Source organism: Salvelinus alpinus, chromosome 36 (assembly GCF_045679555.1).
Source record: "Salvelinus alpinus chromosome 36, SLU_Salpinus.1, whole genome shotgun sequence".
Taxonomy (NCBI): domain Eukaryota; kingdom Metazoa; phylum Chordata; class Actinopteri; order Salmoniformes; family Salmonidae; genus Salvelinus; species Salvelinus alpinus.
This window is the reverse complement of record NC_092121.1, coordinates 19,300,400-19,319,462: the sequence shown is the minus strand read 5'-3', so window position 1 is coordinate 19,319,462 and position 19,063 is coordinate 19,300,400. Positions and strand designations below refer to the sequence as shown.

Genomic DNA, 19,063 nt, shown 5'->3' with positions numbered 1-19,063 from the left:
GGACTGAATGATCCATAGTAGAGGTTGACACTTGATTCTTTTAACACTAAAATTCTAATTTGAGATACATGTTAAGGACCATACACCAACTGGTGCACCCACTCTGATCTTCCAAGGTTCTTAACTTCTCAGTAGGGGCTCATAAGATATTAATGAGTGATTCCTCACAAACTACAACAAAAGAAGGTGATTTCAGAGATTTCCACAAAATGTAATCCATAGAATGGTCTTTTGGAAGGATTGTTGACACCAATTGTTGCTTTGTAGCAGCTACAGATTAAACATGATGGAGTCTTAAAGGAGGCCTGGGTAAGGCCAAAATGTCATAAAATATTCCATATTCAATTAATTATTTCTCAATTATGCTTTAAGATAAACATTTCAAATATTGGTCAACAATCCTTACTCTGTGGATTAAATTACATGAAAATCTTATTTCGCTCTAGTTTCGTGATGCATACAGATTATTATTTTTGAAGGTCATTCTACAGTTTCACATGAAGGGACATGCTGTGTACATGGTGCTGATTGTCCTAAGAATAGTATGGAGGGGTGTACAGGGAGGCAGTACCATTGTCTGAGAGTGGTGACAGAGAGTAATGGGCAGCCCCAGCGAGAGGGAATGGATTCAAAGCAAGAATTTGAGAGAATCACATGGCAGGGGAGTTGCCATGTCCCATAAGGAACGCTCACACATTCAGACAGAAACAGGAATCCTGGGAAGGAAGGTAAAATATACAGGTTTCAAGTGAAACAGGATGGTACATGACTACACTCCTGGGCCTTTTGCTCGTATTGAATGTGTGACAATGTGAGTGTATCAGTGTAGCCCATTTAGTAGAATTATGCTCGCCCTCACTCTCTGTCACAGCAAATAATATATTTGAAGTCCATAATTAGTCTCACGGATAACCCTAGGCCTATACATTATTTAGTAAAAGGGTAATATATTAAGACAGTGAAATGAAAACGCAAAGAACGGGAGCTCAACACATTGTGTTTTGAACAAGAGTAATCACGTGTTCTTCAATAAGTCACACTAACACTTTGTTTTTTATATTCGTTTGATGTTCTGCTTTTAGCGTCTGTGCGTCCTTTGTTGTGTTTTATTGTTTTATCAAATTTCCCCTTTGGGAGATTAATAGAGTACTATCTTATCAAATTTCCCCTTTGGGAGATTAATAAAGTACTATCTTATTTGACTTTTTTAAACATAATAAAAATGTTATTCAAATACACGCTAACCACACGTTTACAAAAATGCTTGCATCCTACATTGAGGAACTGTATTTTTTTTTTTTTTAATGACCTGACTAGATCATAGAGGAACAATTGTCCAGACAGAGGCTTGAGTTTAAGGTTTATTAACCTAACTTCACACAGGCTACTGTTTGGCCGTAGCCCCACGCCAAATAAATGAAGCGCAACCTATAAAACAACCTTGACCTTCTCTTGTAAAGGCCAGACGTAAGAGAGAGAACAATGGCTAAACCTGGTTTTAACTTACAATGCTCCATCCCCCTGCCCACCCCCCCTCCACGCCACTCCGCCTACCACCAGGAAGCCCGGCATCAGAACATTCCAGGCATTCCCGTGATTGGCAGATAGCAGGTTGATTGGCATGTCGGACCCCGCGAACACTGGGTACTGGTAACTAATAGCCTAACACATAGCTGGGTACACAACCAACTAATAGCCTAACACATAACTGTCTGTGCGTGTCGCTACAATATATAATTTCTGACATTTAGGCCTAAGCATTATTGAATTGTGTCGTTTGTGAGGGTTGGCGTTTCACACCTGAGTCACCAAAGAGTAGGTCTACCTTTCGTTTTTCAATCTCCCGTTTTAGACATTTCAACAGTCCTGCATGAAGTTTGCTATCAACGCTACTCTATCGCCACCTGCAGTTTACTATAGGTTGGTGCTCGTTCTCCAGTGTACTACGTCATCGCGTAACATTGTAGTTCCATGTTTACTTTGAAGCACGGTCCGACAAAATGGCTTCAGTACCACGGTCGTTTTTGTTACTGTTAATTATTCCCACAATACTTATTTTGTGTGCTGATTTTGCGTGTTGCAACACTGGCAGAAAGGTATGTCAAAACCACTTTTTTATTTTCTTTGCCAATATCTAATTCCATTAACTTAGACAACTAGTGTGCTTGCTGTTAGCTCTTGCTAACCGTCCGACCTTAGCTAACTAGCCAAATGAGTTAATGAAGACAACGCATGAATGCAAAACAGCTGTTTAACATGCATAAAATACAGCGTTACTTACTGTGCAGATAACGTTTTCACCAACGTCTATCAAACACGTAACGTTGGCTAAGTAGGCAACAAAATTAGCGTTACAGTAACGCCAGTTAGATTGATATTATGTTGTTTAGCTAGCCGTAGTTAGTTAGCTAGCTATCTAGGTGGGTGGCTTTGACAGCCTTGGTGGTGGTGCTCAATTTATGTCACGCCATGGTAGTCATTTGTAATATTGCCTCGGATGTGTTCCAACACATACGCACTGTAAATCAAGCCAATAAGAATTCGAATCAATACCACTATGTTTGAATGGCAGGACCAATTTGTGGAAATGTCATCTTACATCCTGAACTGCTCATTGTAAAGTGTTTCCAGGGTAGATATCTCTATTACAGCATCCAATGGAGCCCTAGCTAGCTAACTGCACTTTTTGGTCCTTCTTGCTGCAGCACTTCTGTTGAAAAATGCAGTAAGTAAAACTGCTAGCCAGAATAGATTCCGATCCTACGCTTGTTTACATCTGCGTTGGGGTCAGATAGTTTCGATTCTTGTTTAGGTTAATACACCACGGGAGATGAGAAAATGCGTTACACATAAAAAATGTGACATTATCCCAACTGTTACACCGAGAAGAATGAAGTACTGCTATTTTTTTGAATAGTGGTCGCAGTCTGCGGTTCTGAAACACATCAGTGCCTGTTGAATTGGCGCCTTTTCCTAGACCATGTTGCAATGTGCATAATAGCAAAGTAAACCATCATATTGGTGTTGAGAACAATGCGGCTGAGGCAGCAGCGGAGTTAGGAGAGGAGAAAACAGCACTTGCCTTAATTGTCTAAGAAAAATGAGGAGAGAGGAAACGCAAAATTAATTAGGTCTATAATCAATAGCCTAACTGTTAAATGTAAGACAGATTCTGCTTCTGTTGCCTATTTGAGTGTTTAGTTGATAGCCTACTGATTCTGTGAGCACCAACAGTTTCACAAATTCTGCTGTTTTTAATCTTTCCTATGCTGTAATAAAGGCTTTACACTTTTTAAAAACTAGACCAGCCTCTCTGGTATTATTTATAATTTATTTAGTGTTTGCACTGTTCCAGATTATTATTATGATCATCCTTATAATAATATGTCATTATCATTAGTAGGCATAGTATAGCAACCTTGTATAACCACCATCAAGCTGTAGGCCACAGAGTGCATCCTGTTTAGTCTTAATACCATAACTTACTTAGGCCTATATTTCAATACTTATATAGGCTACTGCATCACTCAATCATTTATCCGTTCATGTCATCACACAGCAATGGAATCAAGCATTTTAGTTTTAAAATAAAATAACAAGCAATGATTTAATTAATAATTAGCGTAAACAATAAATAGGCCTAAACTGTTTCATTTCGGAAATTGCATTCATAAATAATTTTAGTCTTTGCTGTAATAAAGGCTTTACAAAAAAACATTACAACAGACTCTAATTTATTTAGTGTTTACATTGTTCGAAACGGTCAGAAAAATTATATTGTAGTCTAATAGCACCTGTTTGGCACACACAGGACTAATATGCAAGCAGCGCTTGCTCCATACCATCTTTTTCTTGATCTCCAGTATTTTCCACAACTAGCAAAATCTATTCCACACATCTGGCTTCCCCTTTACCTCCTGCACAACCAGTAAACGTTCCCCTGCTTCAAGTTTGTCACGTCCTCTGCATTCATTTTTCTGTAACATGTGCTAAGGTGTACAGAGTTTGTTATAACCAATTTATTGATGTGATTATGATATGCTATAGGTCAGGCCCTATTGGTCACGTGCATGCGAAGCATACATGTGTCACATAAAGAGAGCACAGGTTGAGGGAATAGGGATAGTTTTTCCTAAACAAATGAGGAATTTCGGTAACAGAACTTTTCAGTCAGAAATGGCTGTAATTATGTTGCAGCTTCAGCAACACAGACAGTGCTATACACACTGATGTTCTGTGGTGGTCTCTGCAGCAGGGAGGAGAGAGAGACAACGGGTGCTAGTCACACAGTCATTCGCTGTCTCTTTTTTTTTGTAACACAGAGCAGCAAATCTGAGCCAGGCAGCACAATCAAATCAATTGCGGTCGGACTCCCTCTAGTCATTTGTGTCTTAACTATTTCATCAAACAGTTCGCTTAAAGCATCAGACAGGCTCTGTGCATATAGTTGAAACACATAGGATGTGTCAATCGATTGGTCGAAAGAACAGAAAACTATTGGTCGACCAATATTTTTTTTTAGTCGGGGACACAACAAAGGAGCTGATTGGCTGACAGACACTGCCATTAAAAAATAAATTCTCGGTCTAACATTTGGGATAATTGGACAATTCGTAGTACAACACAATTCTGTGGATTGAGGTCCATTTTCCAAGCCATATCTCGCTCCAGCTCCGCGGTGTCTTAATCTAAACAGGAAGCTTGTCCAACCACAGTGTACCTGTAAGCAAGAGTCGGAATCTATTCTTTCTAGTAAAACTGCATCTATTTCCTTCTCCACAGACTGGTGATGGACTGGACACAGACTTCAGTGGATTCTCTGTCCCTTTTGAGCATTCCTTTGAAGTTGGTGAGTATGTATTGTCTAACTGTGATACGTTATTCTTCAAAGTTCCATTTACCAAATGAAGGAGATATCGAGGTCACAATTTTGGTGCTCATCGTGTGTTATTATACCATTTCTTTCTTTCAGATGATGTGTCTCGGTTCCGTATGCGTGGAGCTCTGCAGTTAAGGGGTGGGAGGGAGACCAGTGTGTCCCTCTCCCAGAGCCAGCTATCAGAGGAGGACAGGAACACTCTGAAGGTGGGAGAGGAAGGTAGAGGAAGATGTGGTTTGGAGTTTACTGTCAGCAGTCAGGATTTTGTTCTGAATTGGTATTCCTCCTGTCCCTCTGACACAGGAAGTGGCTGTTGTGGATGGTCTGTACAAAATCCGAGTGCCCAGAGTGTCTTTGACAGACAGGCAGACAGAGCGCCAGATGGATGGCTACCTGACGGCGTTCGTCAGAGCGGTATGTGTGTCTCACCCTCATAGCAAGCTGAAATTAAAAAGACAACACACCTCATTGGCATTTTCTTTTGTGAACATATTGAAAACATATCTGTTTCTTCTCTGTCTCCCTCAGTGCTCTTTAGTTGAGTCCCACCTCAGCGATGTCATCACCCTCCACACTGATGTCTCTGGCTACCTCATCGGCGTTTCCATAGTGACCATTCCAGGCGCGTGTCGGGGGACAGAGGTGGAGGATGAAGTTGATCTGGAAGCCTTTAACACTACGCTGACCATCATAGCGCCTACCAATGCACCCCAGTGAGTCATCGGTCCTTATTGATGTTCTGGTCACAGAAATATGGTTCTGGCTCTATCAAATCTTCATTTGATTTGATTTTCTAACTCTTTTGGGTCGACTTCAACCTTTATCTTTCTCTGTCTAACCATATCCTTCATCATCCTCTCCCCCAGGCCGGAGACTGCTCTATTTATTGAGCGCATGGACATAGAACATGAAAAGAGAGGCAAGCCACAGGAGCAGAAATCCTTCTTTGCCAAATATGTAAGTGTGCATAGACATCTGTGGTTTGTGTCCTGCACTATGTCATTATGACCGTCTATTGGGTCTATCCCTGGGCTCTTCAAGTCTTTTAAACTCTGCTCTGCTGTTCAGTCTTGAGCTGCTCTGTTCCGTTATATATACACTGAGTGTATGAAACATTAGGAACACCTGCTCTTTCCATGACAGACTGACCAGGCGAATCCAGGTGTAAGCGTTGATCCTTTATTGATGTCACTTGTTAAATCCAATTCAATCAGTGTAGATGAATGGGAGGAGACAGGTTAAAGAAGGATTTTTAAGCCTCGAGACAATTGAGACATGGATTGTGTATGTGTGCCGTTCAGAGGGTATATGGGCAAGACAAAATATTTAAGTGCCTTTGAACAGGGTATGTAGGTGCCAGGCGCACCGGTTTGTGTCAAGAAATGCAACGCTGCTGGATTTGTCCGCTCTCAACACTTTCCCGTGTGTATCAAGAATGGTCCACCACCCAAAGGACATCAACGCTTTCGACACCTTGTAGATAGGGCTGTGGCGGTAATGAAATGTCACACGCCGGTGATTGTCAAGCAAATAACTGCTGGTCTCACAGTAATTTACCGTTAATTAACAAACACATTTAGCATCTCCTGTCTTCCACACATAGCCTACAAGCCACTGATGGAGATCTTTGGAACATCTACATTTTAAAAAGTCTAATAAATCCATGTAATATAGCCTACACCATCTCAAAAAATCCATTATTTATTTTAGACAGGTCTAAAGAAACATGATATGAAGAAAATGTGGTCTATTTCAGAACAGGGTAGCATACTCTGAGTGTTAGTCCCTTGATCTAGCTATGCCATATGGCTGTGGGCTGCACTAGTTCATTTAGCAGACAAGATTTGCTTAGAATTCTGTGGCATTATTTTATAATATGAAGAATACAATTGAACATGGTTGAATAAAATAGAAAGGATATTTTGATTTGAGGGAGTGCACACATATTCTGTATTGAGCAATTAACAAAGAAACAGGTACTCCTATATGCTTAATTTAGAGATATTTATGTAACTTTAGTTGTGATACAAATGTTGGGCTATATGTTTTGATTTGTAATACATTCTATGGCTGCATGATGCGACTGTAATGATGATTTGAAAAAAGTTGCATGAAAGGCATGAGCCCTGCTTTGTTTCTTGCGCAGGTTGTACACCAGTCTCTCATTCACAATTTGACAAGCACTTGATAATGCCTTGAATTCTCTGGCGGCATCCCCTTTGTGTGGCCGTATTGCTCCTAAAAAAATCCATGCCATTGCCACCAGTGGCCGTTGTGCCCTTGGGCTGAATATAATAATTATAATTCCCTTCTCCCGGCTGCATGATCCAAAGCACCTCTCACTCAAATGGCTCTCCGTCACCTGATCATGTCTTTCTCACAGGCTACAAGTGTTAGGGTTGCGTCAATTCAATCTGGTATAAGGACAAGTATGACAATGAGTCATTAATTGTATGCTATGTATTTTTTATTAACTAAGTAATAAATGGCAAATGCAACTTTCGTATATACGGGTTCACTGCACCACCCCGCAGGGTGGAACAAGGAACTGACTTGTTCCTGACAAAGATATTATAATATACTCATGACAGAGATAGTTCCCGCTTCCGAGCCGGCCTGTCAGAGTAGAGACTGGGCGTGGTTTAGACTCACCCAGCCTATCGCCGGCGCTCAGGCTAGTCCTAGCCTCTTTGCGCTCTTTGGTGTCCCGGCGCTGTTGCTGTGTAGATTACGCTCCCTCACCCCAGAGACTGAGGTCAGACAGCTCTGCAACATTGTCTTAGCTATTTGCACCTGTATACAAAAGCACACTGTTCTCGCTCAAGGCTAACCACAGCTTCCCAGCACACTTATCTGGGGCTAACTGTTACTTCCAGCACACACACACAGACACCCAGGCGCCCAGGTCAACAGTTGCTAATATTCAATCACATTGAGTATTCAATCACAATCACATATAGTATTGGGTTGTAGTGCATAATTCAGAACCTCACACAAGTGAAGACGGACACTTCGGGGATATTGAAAGTACTGTCCACATTTACTTTTCGTCAGCCAACAAGATGAGAAGGCCTAACAAATAGCAAAAGCACTCGACTATGTCAATCTACCATCCCCCATAGTACAAAAATTGACCTATTCTGTGCGAGAAATAAATATTCCAAAAATAGTCTGGGACAGTTGTGGGATGGGATAGATCCCAAATGAATACCACCACTAGCATAAAAAAAAAAAATTTAAGCGATGAAGCTGACACAACAGATCAGAACGTTTAGTTTAAAATGTTGCTAAACTATTAGGCATTTCTTCACATTATAAGCGCAGCGCACATGGCTGTAGGCTAAAAGTGCGGATGTCCATTAGTGGGAAAACATCATTCTCAAAGGTGACCGCAAATGCGATTATGCATGTAATGCTTTTATATATATATATATATATATAAAGGTGTATTTTTATGGTGAAAATTGTCTTCCTCAAACATGACTCACATGCTGCGTATGTATGCCAGTTAGGCTCTGAACCCGTTGTAAAGCTGATTTAATATGCCTAATTTTAAGAAGTTATTTGGCCACTTTTGATGTGGTTTGTATCACAACTAAACATATAGGCCAGGCTACATGACGTGTGCGACTATGATTTGAAAAAGTCGCCCAAAAAAGGCAGGCGCTGTTTCTTTCCTTACTGCACACAAGCTGGGCATCATTCACAAGTGATAGGCTAATATTGTCACCCATCAGACTATTCCTGATTTATTCTTGTCTTTACATAACTAAATTCCACACATTATTTAGTATTTGATTTAGAATGTACAATTATTCACCTGTCGGAACGGGCAGGTGGAAAATATACATGTCATCTATGCACTTAAATAGCGAATAGAGGACGATTTTCACGTGTTTCATTTTCTTGCCAGCCAGGTCGGCTATACTCCCTTTGTAAAGAGAAGCAATGTGCTTAATATTATGAAAGTTGAGAAATAAATATAGTAGGCCTAGCCTATAGAAAGCTGACGGGATCCTCCTCTTTTTAATAGAGGCCATCACACGCATGGGCTCTCATTTAGTGTTTTGATTTTCGTTTACATTTGCATTGATATCAAAGTGATTAGAGGAACAATAGAGAGCTGAGTACCAGGCAGTTAGCAAGTTTTGTAGGCTACTAATGATCAGCAGCAGCATCAGAGCTTGGAGAAGCCTAATTACCGTGACTAAACGATCACGTGGAATTTGACTGTAATCATGACTCGTGATCGCTGGTGTGGCAGTAATACGGTCACCGTAACAGCCCTACTTGTAGAGTCCATGTCCCGATGAATTGAGGCTGTTCGGAGGGCAAAGAGGGGGTGCAACTGAATATTAGGAAGGTGTTCCTAAGTTTGGTATACTCAGTGTATATCTGCATGTTCTTAGGTGTCTTTGTTTTGTCTAACCCTAGCCAATCTGGATATGTCCTGTCCTGAGGGGTATGCTACGATTTTAAGCTACTCAATGTTATCTAAAGCTAGCCAGCTTCAGTTAGCTTCACATTCCAGCTCAGGCTTTATCTGTACTACGAAGGTTGATATTGGTTGTCCGCCTGTCGCTAACTCTACGTATTTTAACACACAACGTTGTCTTCCTCAAATGAAGGGGATGGTGATGCAATCTTTGCGAGAGGGAGGGAATCTGATTGCGTTGGTCGTCAACTCGCAGCTCAGACACTTAAAACCTCTCTAGGGTATGTGGGACGGTAGCGTCCCACCTCGTCAACAGCCAGTGAAACTGCAGGGCGCCAAATTCAAAACAACAGAAATCCCATTATTTAAATTCCTCAAGCATACAAGTATTTTACACCATTTTAAAGCTACACTTGTTGTAAATCCAGCCAACGTGTCCGATTTTCAAAAAGATTTTACGACGAAAGCACACCAAACGATTATGTTAGGTATGAGCCAAGTCACAGAAAAAGACAGCCATTTTTCCAGCTATAGAGAGCAGTAACAAAAAGCAGAAATATAGATAAAATTAATCACTAACCTTTGATAATCTTCATCAGATGACACTCATAGGACGTCATGTTACACAATACATGTATTTTTTGTTCGGTAAAGTTCATATTTATATCCAAAAATCTGAGTTTAGGCAAGACGCTACTGTATCACTTGGCAAAAAGTCTGAGAAAATGCAGAGCACCAAATAAAAATTAATTACTATGAAAATTACTACTATAAAATCAAACTTTCATTAAATCACACATGAAAGATACCAAATTAAAGCTACACTGGTTGTGAATCCAGCCAACATGTCAGAATTCAAATAGGCTTTTCAGCGAAAGCATACGATGCTATTATCTGAGCATAGCACTTATAGTAAACAAAAGAGAGAACATTTCAACCCAGCAGGCGCGACACAAAACGCAGAAATAAAAATATAATTCATGCCTTTGATGAGCTTCTGTTGTTGGCACTCCAATATGTCCCATAAACATCACAAATGGTCCTTTTGTTCGATTAATTCCATCGATATATATCCAAAATGTCCATTTATTTGGCGCATTTGATCCAGAAAAACACCGGTTCCAACTTGCTCAAACGTGACGACAAAATATCTCAAAGGTTACCTGTAAACTTTGCCAAAAAATGTCAAACTACTTTTATAATACAACTTTAGGTATTTTTTAACGTTAATAATCAATAAAATTGAAGACGGATGATATGTGTTCATTACAGGATTAAAACGATATGTAGCATGCCTTCTGTTTGATTGAAGTGCATGTCCAGGACACCTGGAGTGCCTCGACTTCAAGATGGCTGTATTTCTTCATTACACAAAGGAATAACCTCAACCTATTTCTCAGGACTGTTGACATCTAGTGGAAACCGTAGGAACTGCAAGCAATTCGCTTAGAAATTTAGTTTCCCAATGAAAACTCATTGAAAAGACACTGACCTCAAAAAAAAAGAAAATCTGAATGGTTTGTCCTCGGGGTTTCGCTAAATAAGTTCTGTTATACTCACAGACATGATTCAAACAGTTTTAGAAACTTCAGAGTGATTTCTATCCAAATCTACTAATAATATGCATATCTTATCTCCTGGGGATGAGTAACTGGCAGTTGAATTTGGGTATGCTTTTCATCCAAACGTGAAAATGCTGCCCCCTACCCTAGAGAAGTTAATTCAGGATAAATTGAGTTAGCCCTGAGTTAACCTTGAATGGGAGCAGGGTAGTTCTGATGGATTTGTTGCCATAGAAATGTACCTGGCTAAAAGGTGAGCCACTTCCGTGGTATCAGTTATCCCGAGTTTAACTCAGTTGACCAACGTTACCTCACTAACTGCACAAACTGCGTTCATAGTATAGGGCTCTGTGCTGTGTTTTATGTGCTGTGCTCCCATTGCTGTGTTTGATTTAATCAGTGCTGTTGTCTGAGTCTGTGTTGCTGATTGTGACTGTGTCATTTGTTGACTCAGTGCTGTGCTGTGCCGTTTGTTGACTTAGTGCTATGCTGTGCTGTGTTCCAGTGGTATTTGATTCTGGGAGGTGCAATCTTCCTCATGGCCAGCAGTTCGGCACAACCCTCAGCAGGGGGAGCCGAAGAGCAGCAGAGCTGATTCCCACTCAAGTACTGTTCTCACTTTGGCTCATTCAGCAACTCACTCTGTGCTGTTAGCCTATGTCTGTGCCGCGCTCCGTGTCTCTTCTGCTTCTTGCAAGCTTATGTATATACAGTGGGGAGAAGAAGTATTTGATACACTGCCGATTTTGCAGGTTTTCCTACTTACAAAGCATGTAGAGATCTGTAATTTTTATCATAGGTACACTTCAACTGTGAGAGAAATCACATTGTATGATTTTTAAGTAATTAATTAGCATTTTATTGCATGGCATAAGTATTTGATACATCAGAAAAGCAGAACTTAATATTTGGTACAGAAACCTTTGTTTGCAATTACAGAGATCATACGTTTCCTGTAGTTCTTGACCAGGTTTGCACACACTGCAGCGGGGATTTTGGTCCACTCCTCCATACAGACCTTCTCCAGATCCTTCATGTTTCGGGGCTGTCGTTGGGCAATATGGACTTTCAGCTCCCTCCAAAGATTTTCTATTGGGTTCAGGTCTGGAGACTGGCTAGGCCACTCCAGGACCTTGAGATGCTTCTTACGGAGCCACTCCTTAGTTGCCCTGGCTGTGTGTTTCGGGTCGTTGTCATGCTGGAAGACCCAGCCACGACCCATCTTCAATGCTCTTACTGAGCATTGGCCAAGATCTCGCGATACATGGCCCCATCCATCCTCCCCTCAATACGGTGCAGTCGTCCTGTCCCCTTTGCAGAAAAGCATCCCCAAAGAATGATGTTTCCACCTCCATGTTTCACAGTTGGGATGGTGTTCTTGGGGTTGTACTTATCCTTCTTCTTCCTCCAAACACGGCGAGTGGAGTTTAGACCAAAAAGCTCTATTTTTGTCTCATCAGACCACATGACCTTCTCCCATTCCTCCTCTGGATCATCCAGATGGTCATTGGCAAACTTCAGACGGGCCTGGACATGCGCTGGCTTGATCAGGGGGACCTTGCGTGCGCTGCAGGATTTTAATCCATGACAGCGTAGTGTGTTACTAATGGTTTTCTTTGAGACTGTGGTCCCAGCTCTCTTCAGGTCATTGACCAGGTCCTGCCGTGTAGTTCTGGGCTGATCCCTCACCTTCCTCATGATCATTGATGCCCCACGAGGTGAGATCTTGCATGGAGCCCCAGACCGAGGGTGATTGACCGTCATCTTGAACTTCTTCCATTTTCTAATAATTGCGCCAACAGTTGTTGCCTTCTCACCAAGCTGCTTGCCTATTTTCCTGTAGCCCATCCCAGCCTTGTGCAGGTCTACAATTTTATCCCTGATGTCCTTACACAGCTCTCTGGTCTTGGCCATTGTGGAGAGGTTGGAGTCTGTTTGATTGAGTGTGTGGACAGGTGTCTTTTATACAGGTAACGAGTTCAAACAGGTGCAGTTAATACAGGTAATGAGTGGAGAACAGGAGGGCTTCTTAAAGAAAAACTAACAGGTCTGTGAGAGCCGGAATTCTTACTGGTTGGTAGGTGATCAAATACTTATGTCATGCAATAAAATGCAAATTAATTACTTAAAAATCATACAATGTGATTTGTTTTAGATTCCATCTCTCACAGTTGAAGTGTACCTATGATAAAAATGACAGACCTCTACATGCTTTGTAAGTAGGAAAACCTGCAAAATCGGCAGTGTATCAAATACTTGTTCTCCCCACTGTATGTGTTATACTGTTATGTATATATGTGTTATACTGTTCACTGATTTGATTAACGCTAACATTTTTCACTAATCATTTTTCCTGTTTGTCCCTCCCCTCCTGTCCTTGTCATTCAAGGTCAATGCTAATGATCCAGTGCTAATGATCAGTTTGTTTTTTGTCACTGTAGACCTTTAATTAATCCAGGTGTGTCCCATTGATTAGTAATGAGCTAAAGCACTCTGGTAAAATAGGATTGGACAACATACACACCTTCATTGCTAAAGTGGATTAGATTATCACAGTTTAAGTATCCAAAGTCACCACAGTCATTTTGTGCCTCCTTCTTTTACACACTTGTCATTGGCATTGACCCTGAGATGTTTCACTTCACTGTTCACCTCACTCTCTGTCATTGGACATTGAACAGGATGAAACTGTGGGACTATTGTGCAGGAGAAGCATCACTAATCACAGCTTGTAGTCTTACCCTGAGTTAGATTAACATCTTGTATCATTTGATAATAACATCTGCCTCCCTCTCTCCAGTGGATGTACATTGTTCCCCTCGTTCTCTTCCTGATGATGTCAGGAGCTCAGGATCAGTCCGGGGGTGGTGCAGCTAACGGAGGAGGCCGATGATCGCCATGCCAACATGATTTATGTGGAGCAGTTTCTTCTACTTGTAAATAGTTATGTAGAGAAATGCACACCATTCAACACACTGTTACACATAGACTAATATGGACAGATGAGCTAACCTTGAGAACGTATGTCATGAACTTCATTTTTAATATTGAAGTGATGGGGAAAATAAAATATTTATTACTACCTAATAACTGTGTCTGTCTGACTATGGTATTGATAGCCACTAGCCAGTATGATGCCGCTGGATATGTATTCAAGAGTGGGGTGGGTGGGGGACGCTGAGTAAAGAGAGAAATGGGAGTTGTTTTCAGTCTTCTCTACTCCACTAGATGTCCTCTTTCTCTGCCCATCCAGAATGATGCCTTATTAAAGATTCGTTCAACGTTAACGCAATTCGATGGAGGGTGACAAAGGGAAATTGACGCTTTCGTGAACATGTCACCATGGACAATATTTGCAGCATTGTGTTAGTGGTAATTCTTAAAAGTACATTGTGTAATAGCTGTAGACAGTAGTGTAATAAGGTGTGTTTATTATGTGTTTAGCTATTGCAGTGTCAGACAACTGTCATTCAGATCACAAACCCTGTCCTGCCATTAATCTCTATTTTATTGCATGGCTTGACTGGCACGCATATTCAAGCGGGCACATAAAACCACATCAAAGCAGTCTTGCTTCACAGTCCAATAATACAGTGTTGCCAGGACCCTCTCCTCAAATTTCTTCTCTGATCTGTTACTCTGTCCCTCCTCGTGAAAATCCTTCTGCTGTTCATCTTCTATTCAATTCTCTGCCTTTAATCCCATCTCATCTTTACTGAATTCTAAGCCATAGTTTCACTCTGTCTCAGTGTCTTACCACCCTTCTCTCTGTCTGTCTCTACAACCCTTCTCCCTCTGACTCTACCCTTCTCCTTCTGTCTCTACCACTCTTCCCCCTCTCGGTCTACCCTTCTCACTCTTTGTCTGTTTTCCAATCACACTTCTCCTCTCCCTCATATTTATAAGAATGAGTCAGGCTAGGGGGATTGTAGAATGCCAGCAGTATAGCTTTAGAGACAGAATGTTCTGGAACCCCTGTGTCAACATGGGCCACCCCTCGTCAGCCTCAATGTTCATTTGTCTGTTTTTAGTCTGTACACAGCTGTGAGGTGTAGCCCCTTATTTTCAGAGGCTCAGTGTTGAGCTCCAGCGCTTTAGTGTCCTCTGCCCCTCACCCCACATCACCAGCTACCACTTTGGTCCTACAAACACACAGCATTATGTTAGGCTCTGCCCTGAAACCTTTAACCTCAACCTTATCCCCATGTTCCTCCCACCTCGCTCTGTTAACTTGAGAAAGGAAGGGATGAGGCGACGAGGACAGCTGAAGGAAAAAGGAGAGCTTGAATGGAAGAAGGGAGAGCGCGACAAAGTAATTTGTTAGTTAAAAGATATGCCACTGTGTCAGGTAGGAAGGCATATGACAGTAGAAAACACTCAAGCAACGTGGGGAAAGTTATATCAGAAAAATATGTCTGATTGTCTTTCTAGTGGCAGTCCACAGGTACATGGAAGTATGAAATACAAATATTATAACAATATATGAATATATCTGAATTAATATGATTTTGAATGTTATACCTGTACCTTTGAATGTTACACCTGACCTATATCTACGTCATTGCAGCTCTCCAATCTCTTTCAAACTAACCACGGATGTTTTGTTGAATGAAAAATCCATCCTTATTCATAAACTATTTGTAAACACCAGCCTGTCCATCAGCATTAGGTAGTTGGTCACCTTTTACTTTCTCCACAAATAGCTCTCATCCAGCAGCCTGGTCTCATAGACCAGATGTAAAATAGTAAATGTAAATCCAGGACACTCAAATTAGTATGATATGTTATGTTCGGTATGGTTCCATAAGACTTAAGATTACTTAAGGCAAAAACAAAAGTTGGGTGGTTGGTCAGGCGTATACCGTGAACGTCTAGCAACCCAAAGGTTTCCTGTTCGGTTCTCATCAAGGACAACTTTAGCATTTTAGCTAATTAGAAACTTTGCAACTGCTTAGCATGTTAGCTAACCCTTCCCCTAACCTTAACATTTTACCCTAACTCCTAACCCTAACTTCTAGACTAGACGTTAGCCACCTAGCTAACATTAGCCATAACAAATTGGAATTCATAACATGTAATAAGTTTAGCAAATGCTTTACATATTGTACGAATTGCAATTTGTAACATTTTACGAATTGCAATTTTTAACATATCATACAAATTGGAATTCATAACATATCATACGAAATGGATGATGGACATCCACAAATTAATACATACCATAGGAAACATAACATATCATACTAATTGGAGTGTCAGGATTTACTATGTTACATCTACCCATGAGTCCAGGTTGCATCCAGAATAGCCTATCAGCACCAGGCCTGATGAATGCCTGTATACCAGGAAGCTGGGGGAAGATGACACTGGTGCACATGAGAGTTGGAATCTTCAAGAATGGAATCTTATGAGTTTGTTGCTTATCTTTAAAAAGGGATTTAAGAAAATGCATAAACAATTCCATACTGTAGTTTCTAGATGAAACACTGTTTTGATGTGTGATCAAATTGGATAATTCTGTTACAGAACATGTCTACCAGCAAAAGTGAGCGGTATATTGATGTTTTATGTGAGGAGTTCAAATGTTTCCTGTCCAGCTCATATGCTTTAACTTCCCCACTCACACAAACGTTGGGTAGTGGGTAATACAGGGTCCCATGGAGGTGTGTATATTATCAGCATACAGCCATGTTCACAGCACCAAAGCCTCTCAATATTCTCTATGTATTTATTTAACCTTTATTTAATCAGGCAAGTCAGTTAAGAACAAATTCTTATTTACAATGACGGCCTACCAATATATATCAATATACCAATATATAAGGCTCTGCATAGCACTATGGAGTATGTATGGTGTCAAGGACAGAGAATATATCACAGGACACAGATAGCTAAGCAAGAGAAACCAAAATAAATTTGGAAAAGTGAGGATGGTCACATGGGATAGAGGAAAGGGGGGATGTTATGGGATTTTTATGAATAATGACTAAATTATGTGTACATTTAACTTAGAACTATAACTAAACAGAATACTACTATGTTACTGTATGGATGTAAGAATCTTATTATAATCATAATACTGAATATAATGTGTGTAGTTTTAGTCAAGAATTAGAACAAGGACTTTCTGTTCCTTGTTAGAAACTAATGGAGCTATCGTCAGACCGGCTGGAATGCTGTGTTCCTTACAGGACATTCTGTCTCTACCCAGGGAGGGGAGAGACCTTGGGCTAGGAGTAGATTGTTTAACAGGTGGCAGACAATGTGGGAAGGCTTGTGAACTATATTGCCATTGTATCCGAGAGGAGGAAGGACATTTTAAAACCTATGACATCATTTTTATTATATAACCTGATGTAAATTGTATTATGATCAGTACTCTCGAGAATAAACGCTATTGATTGATTGATTTTGAGACTGGTTTCTGAACATATAGGAATTAAATTCCTTTAACAGGGGATAACAGACAAATCGAAGGATAAGAAATTAAAGGGTGAGAAAGAAGGTAGAGGATAGAGTGAGTGAAGGGTGAAGAGAGTAAGAGAAATCTTACAGACCAATTGGGCTGCCGCCTGCATGCCGGTGGTGCCACATAAATCTCTGGGTTCCCTGTCGCTAAGAAACCAACAATGACACCGTGCGTGGGCAGGGACCCCCGGTTTGGGATATCCTGTGATTAAGGAGTATTATGGGGTTTGTGTTGCTCTGGCGCAGCTATAGGGAAAACATATTTAGTGCAAACATCTTTAATATCTTTAATGCTGGTTAATGTTTACCTTGTCTGTACCCCTGCTCTGTAAGCACAATGTAGGATACCAAGTCCTATTCCTTCGAGGGCCTACTTAGTCAACTGTTTGTAACTCATGTATACACGGTACACCATGGGGCGGTTTCCCAGACAGTGAATCTCCATTGAAAGTGCGTTTTAGTCCAGGACTAGGCTTAACCTATGCCGCGAAAACCGCCTCTGTGTATTTATGAGAAAACGTTATCATATATAAGTCATGAACAACAATTCTTATACATTACATTAGTACATGTAGCAAACTATGTAATCATTTTTACAAGAAGTGTATTAGCCATTGCTTAAATTCAGCATTAACAAGCTTGGTAAAGTTCACGTACGAGCTTCATTGCATTTGGGGGTCCTGGGTTGCCAGTGTAAGCAGAGTCACCTTCCAAGTTGCTGGAAAGGTTGCGAAGTTCGTACTGACCCAAAAGCACACATAGAAAAACAGCCACCATGAGAAACGTGAGAGGAGGAAAACACCTGGCTTTTCAATCAGCTGGTAACAGGCTCCTAACAGGACGTCAAAAAAGGGAAATGATCGCAAGGGCATATAAAGCATTACAGTCCCACATACAACTATGCTTCTAAATCTATATGGTACAGTGTGCGTAGTGCGCCATTATTTTAGTCATTTCACCATACCACTATATCATTATCATAACTCGTAACAAATGGAATAAAACACTAGCTATCAGATAACTCAGTGAGTGGACATGCTCCTGTATGGAATATACCGTGGTGGTATTAGTCTATATAATAATGATGCATAGCAACCCTGGGAGTACTGAAAGATCTTCGTGTAATACTCTTTAAGTCCACACACTGACAGCGCTGTGGGTGTTGAATGCTGATGTTTATTAGCATACCACATATATCTGGTCTTCTGGTGGCCAGCACGAAGCAGGCACTTACACTTCATTAAAATGCCTCTTCTAATAGCTAGATGTCCCCGAACACACACCCAATGAAACACTGTGTCCTGTCAGGAAGTTATTTTGTTACAGAAATACAGAAATCCTCCTGTTTGAAATGATTTGGAGGCAGGTAAGGTGCACCTTCCCAGGCAGTATCTGAGGATGCCGACAGCATGGCTTTTGACATTACAAGCTAAAACACTTCAACACAAGCCCGCAGCCCAAGAATCATACAGTATCTGCAAGGGCAATGCAATCGTCATTCAATAGCTCCGCATTTAGCTCCACACTACACATTCACAATATTCCATCACCTTTCTATAGGCTAGGCCTACTATATATTTTTCTCAACTTTCCTAATATTAAACACATTGCTTATCTTTACAACAGGAGATTAGCCTACCTGGCTGGCATGAAAATGAACCACAGTTTCGAGAGAGAGGTCCATGATATTGGTCCATTCTAAATCAAAACAAATTTCAC

General features: G+C 40.8%; 1 protein-coding gene across 2 annotated transcripts; it reads left to right on the top strand.

Moving 5' to 3' along the window:
• The first annotated feature begins 1,687 nt into the window (after positions 1 to 1,687).
• Positions 1,688 to 13,963, top strand: LOC139564779 (ER membrane protein complex subunit 10-like). 2 transcript variants are annotated; one of them, XM_071384572.1, is made up of 8 exons: positions 1,688 to 2,096; positions 4,783 to 4,849; positions 4,973 to 5,085; positions 5,183 to 5,293; positions 5,408 to 5,592; positions 5,746 to 5,836; positions 11,382 to 11,482; positions 13,677 to 13,963. In XM_071384572.1, the coding sequence occupies exons 1-7, from the start codon at positions 2,001 to 2,003 to the stop codon at positions 11,469 to 11,471; spliced, it is 753 nt and encodes a 250-aa protein (XP_071240673.1). In that variant the 5' UTR covers positions 1,688 to 2,000; the 3' UTR covers positions 11,472 to 11,482; positions 13,677 to 13,963. The 2 variants fall into 2 exon arrangements, with proteins under 2 accessions (XP_071240673.1, XP_071240672.1); XM_071384571.1 differs by lacking the exon at positions 11,382 to 11,482 and having other exon boundaries at positions 1,948 to 2,096.
• The last annotated feature ends 5,100 nt before the right edge of the window (positions 13,964 to 19,063 follow it).

Bases quoted from the DNA above. Each gene is read 5' to 3' on its own strand.
- LOC139564779 (XM_071384571.1), top strand. From the start codon at position 2,001: ATGGCTTCAGTACCACGGTCGTTTTTGTTACTGTTAATTATTCCCACA. The intron at 4,850-4,972 runs GTGAGTATGTAT...TCTTTCTTTCAG, and splicing joins TGAGCATTCCTTTGAAGTTG to ATGATGTGTCTCGGTTCCGT. The intron at 5,294-5,407 runs GTATGTGTGTCT...TGTCTCCCTCAG, and splicing joins TGACGGCGTTCGTCAGAGCG to TGCTCTTTAGTTGAGTCCCA.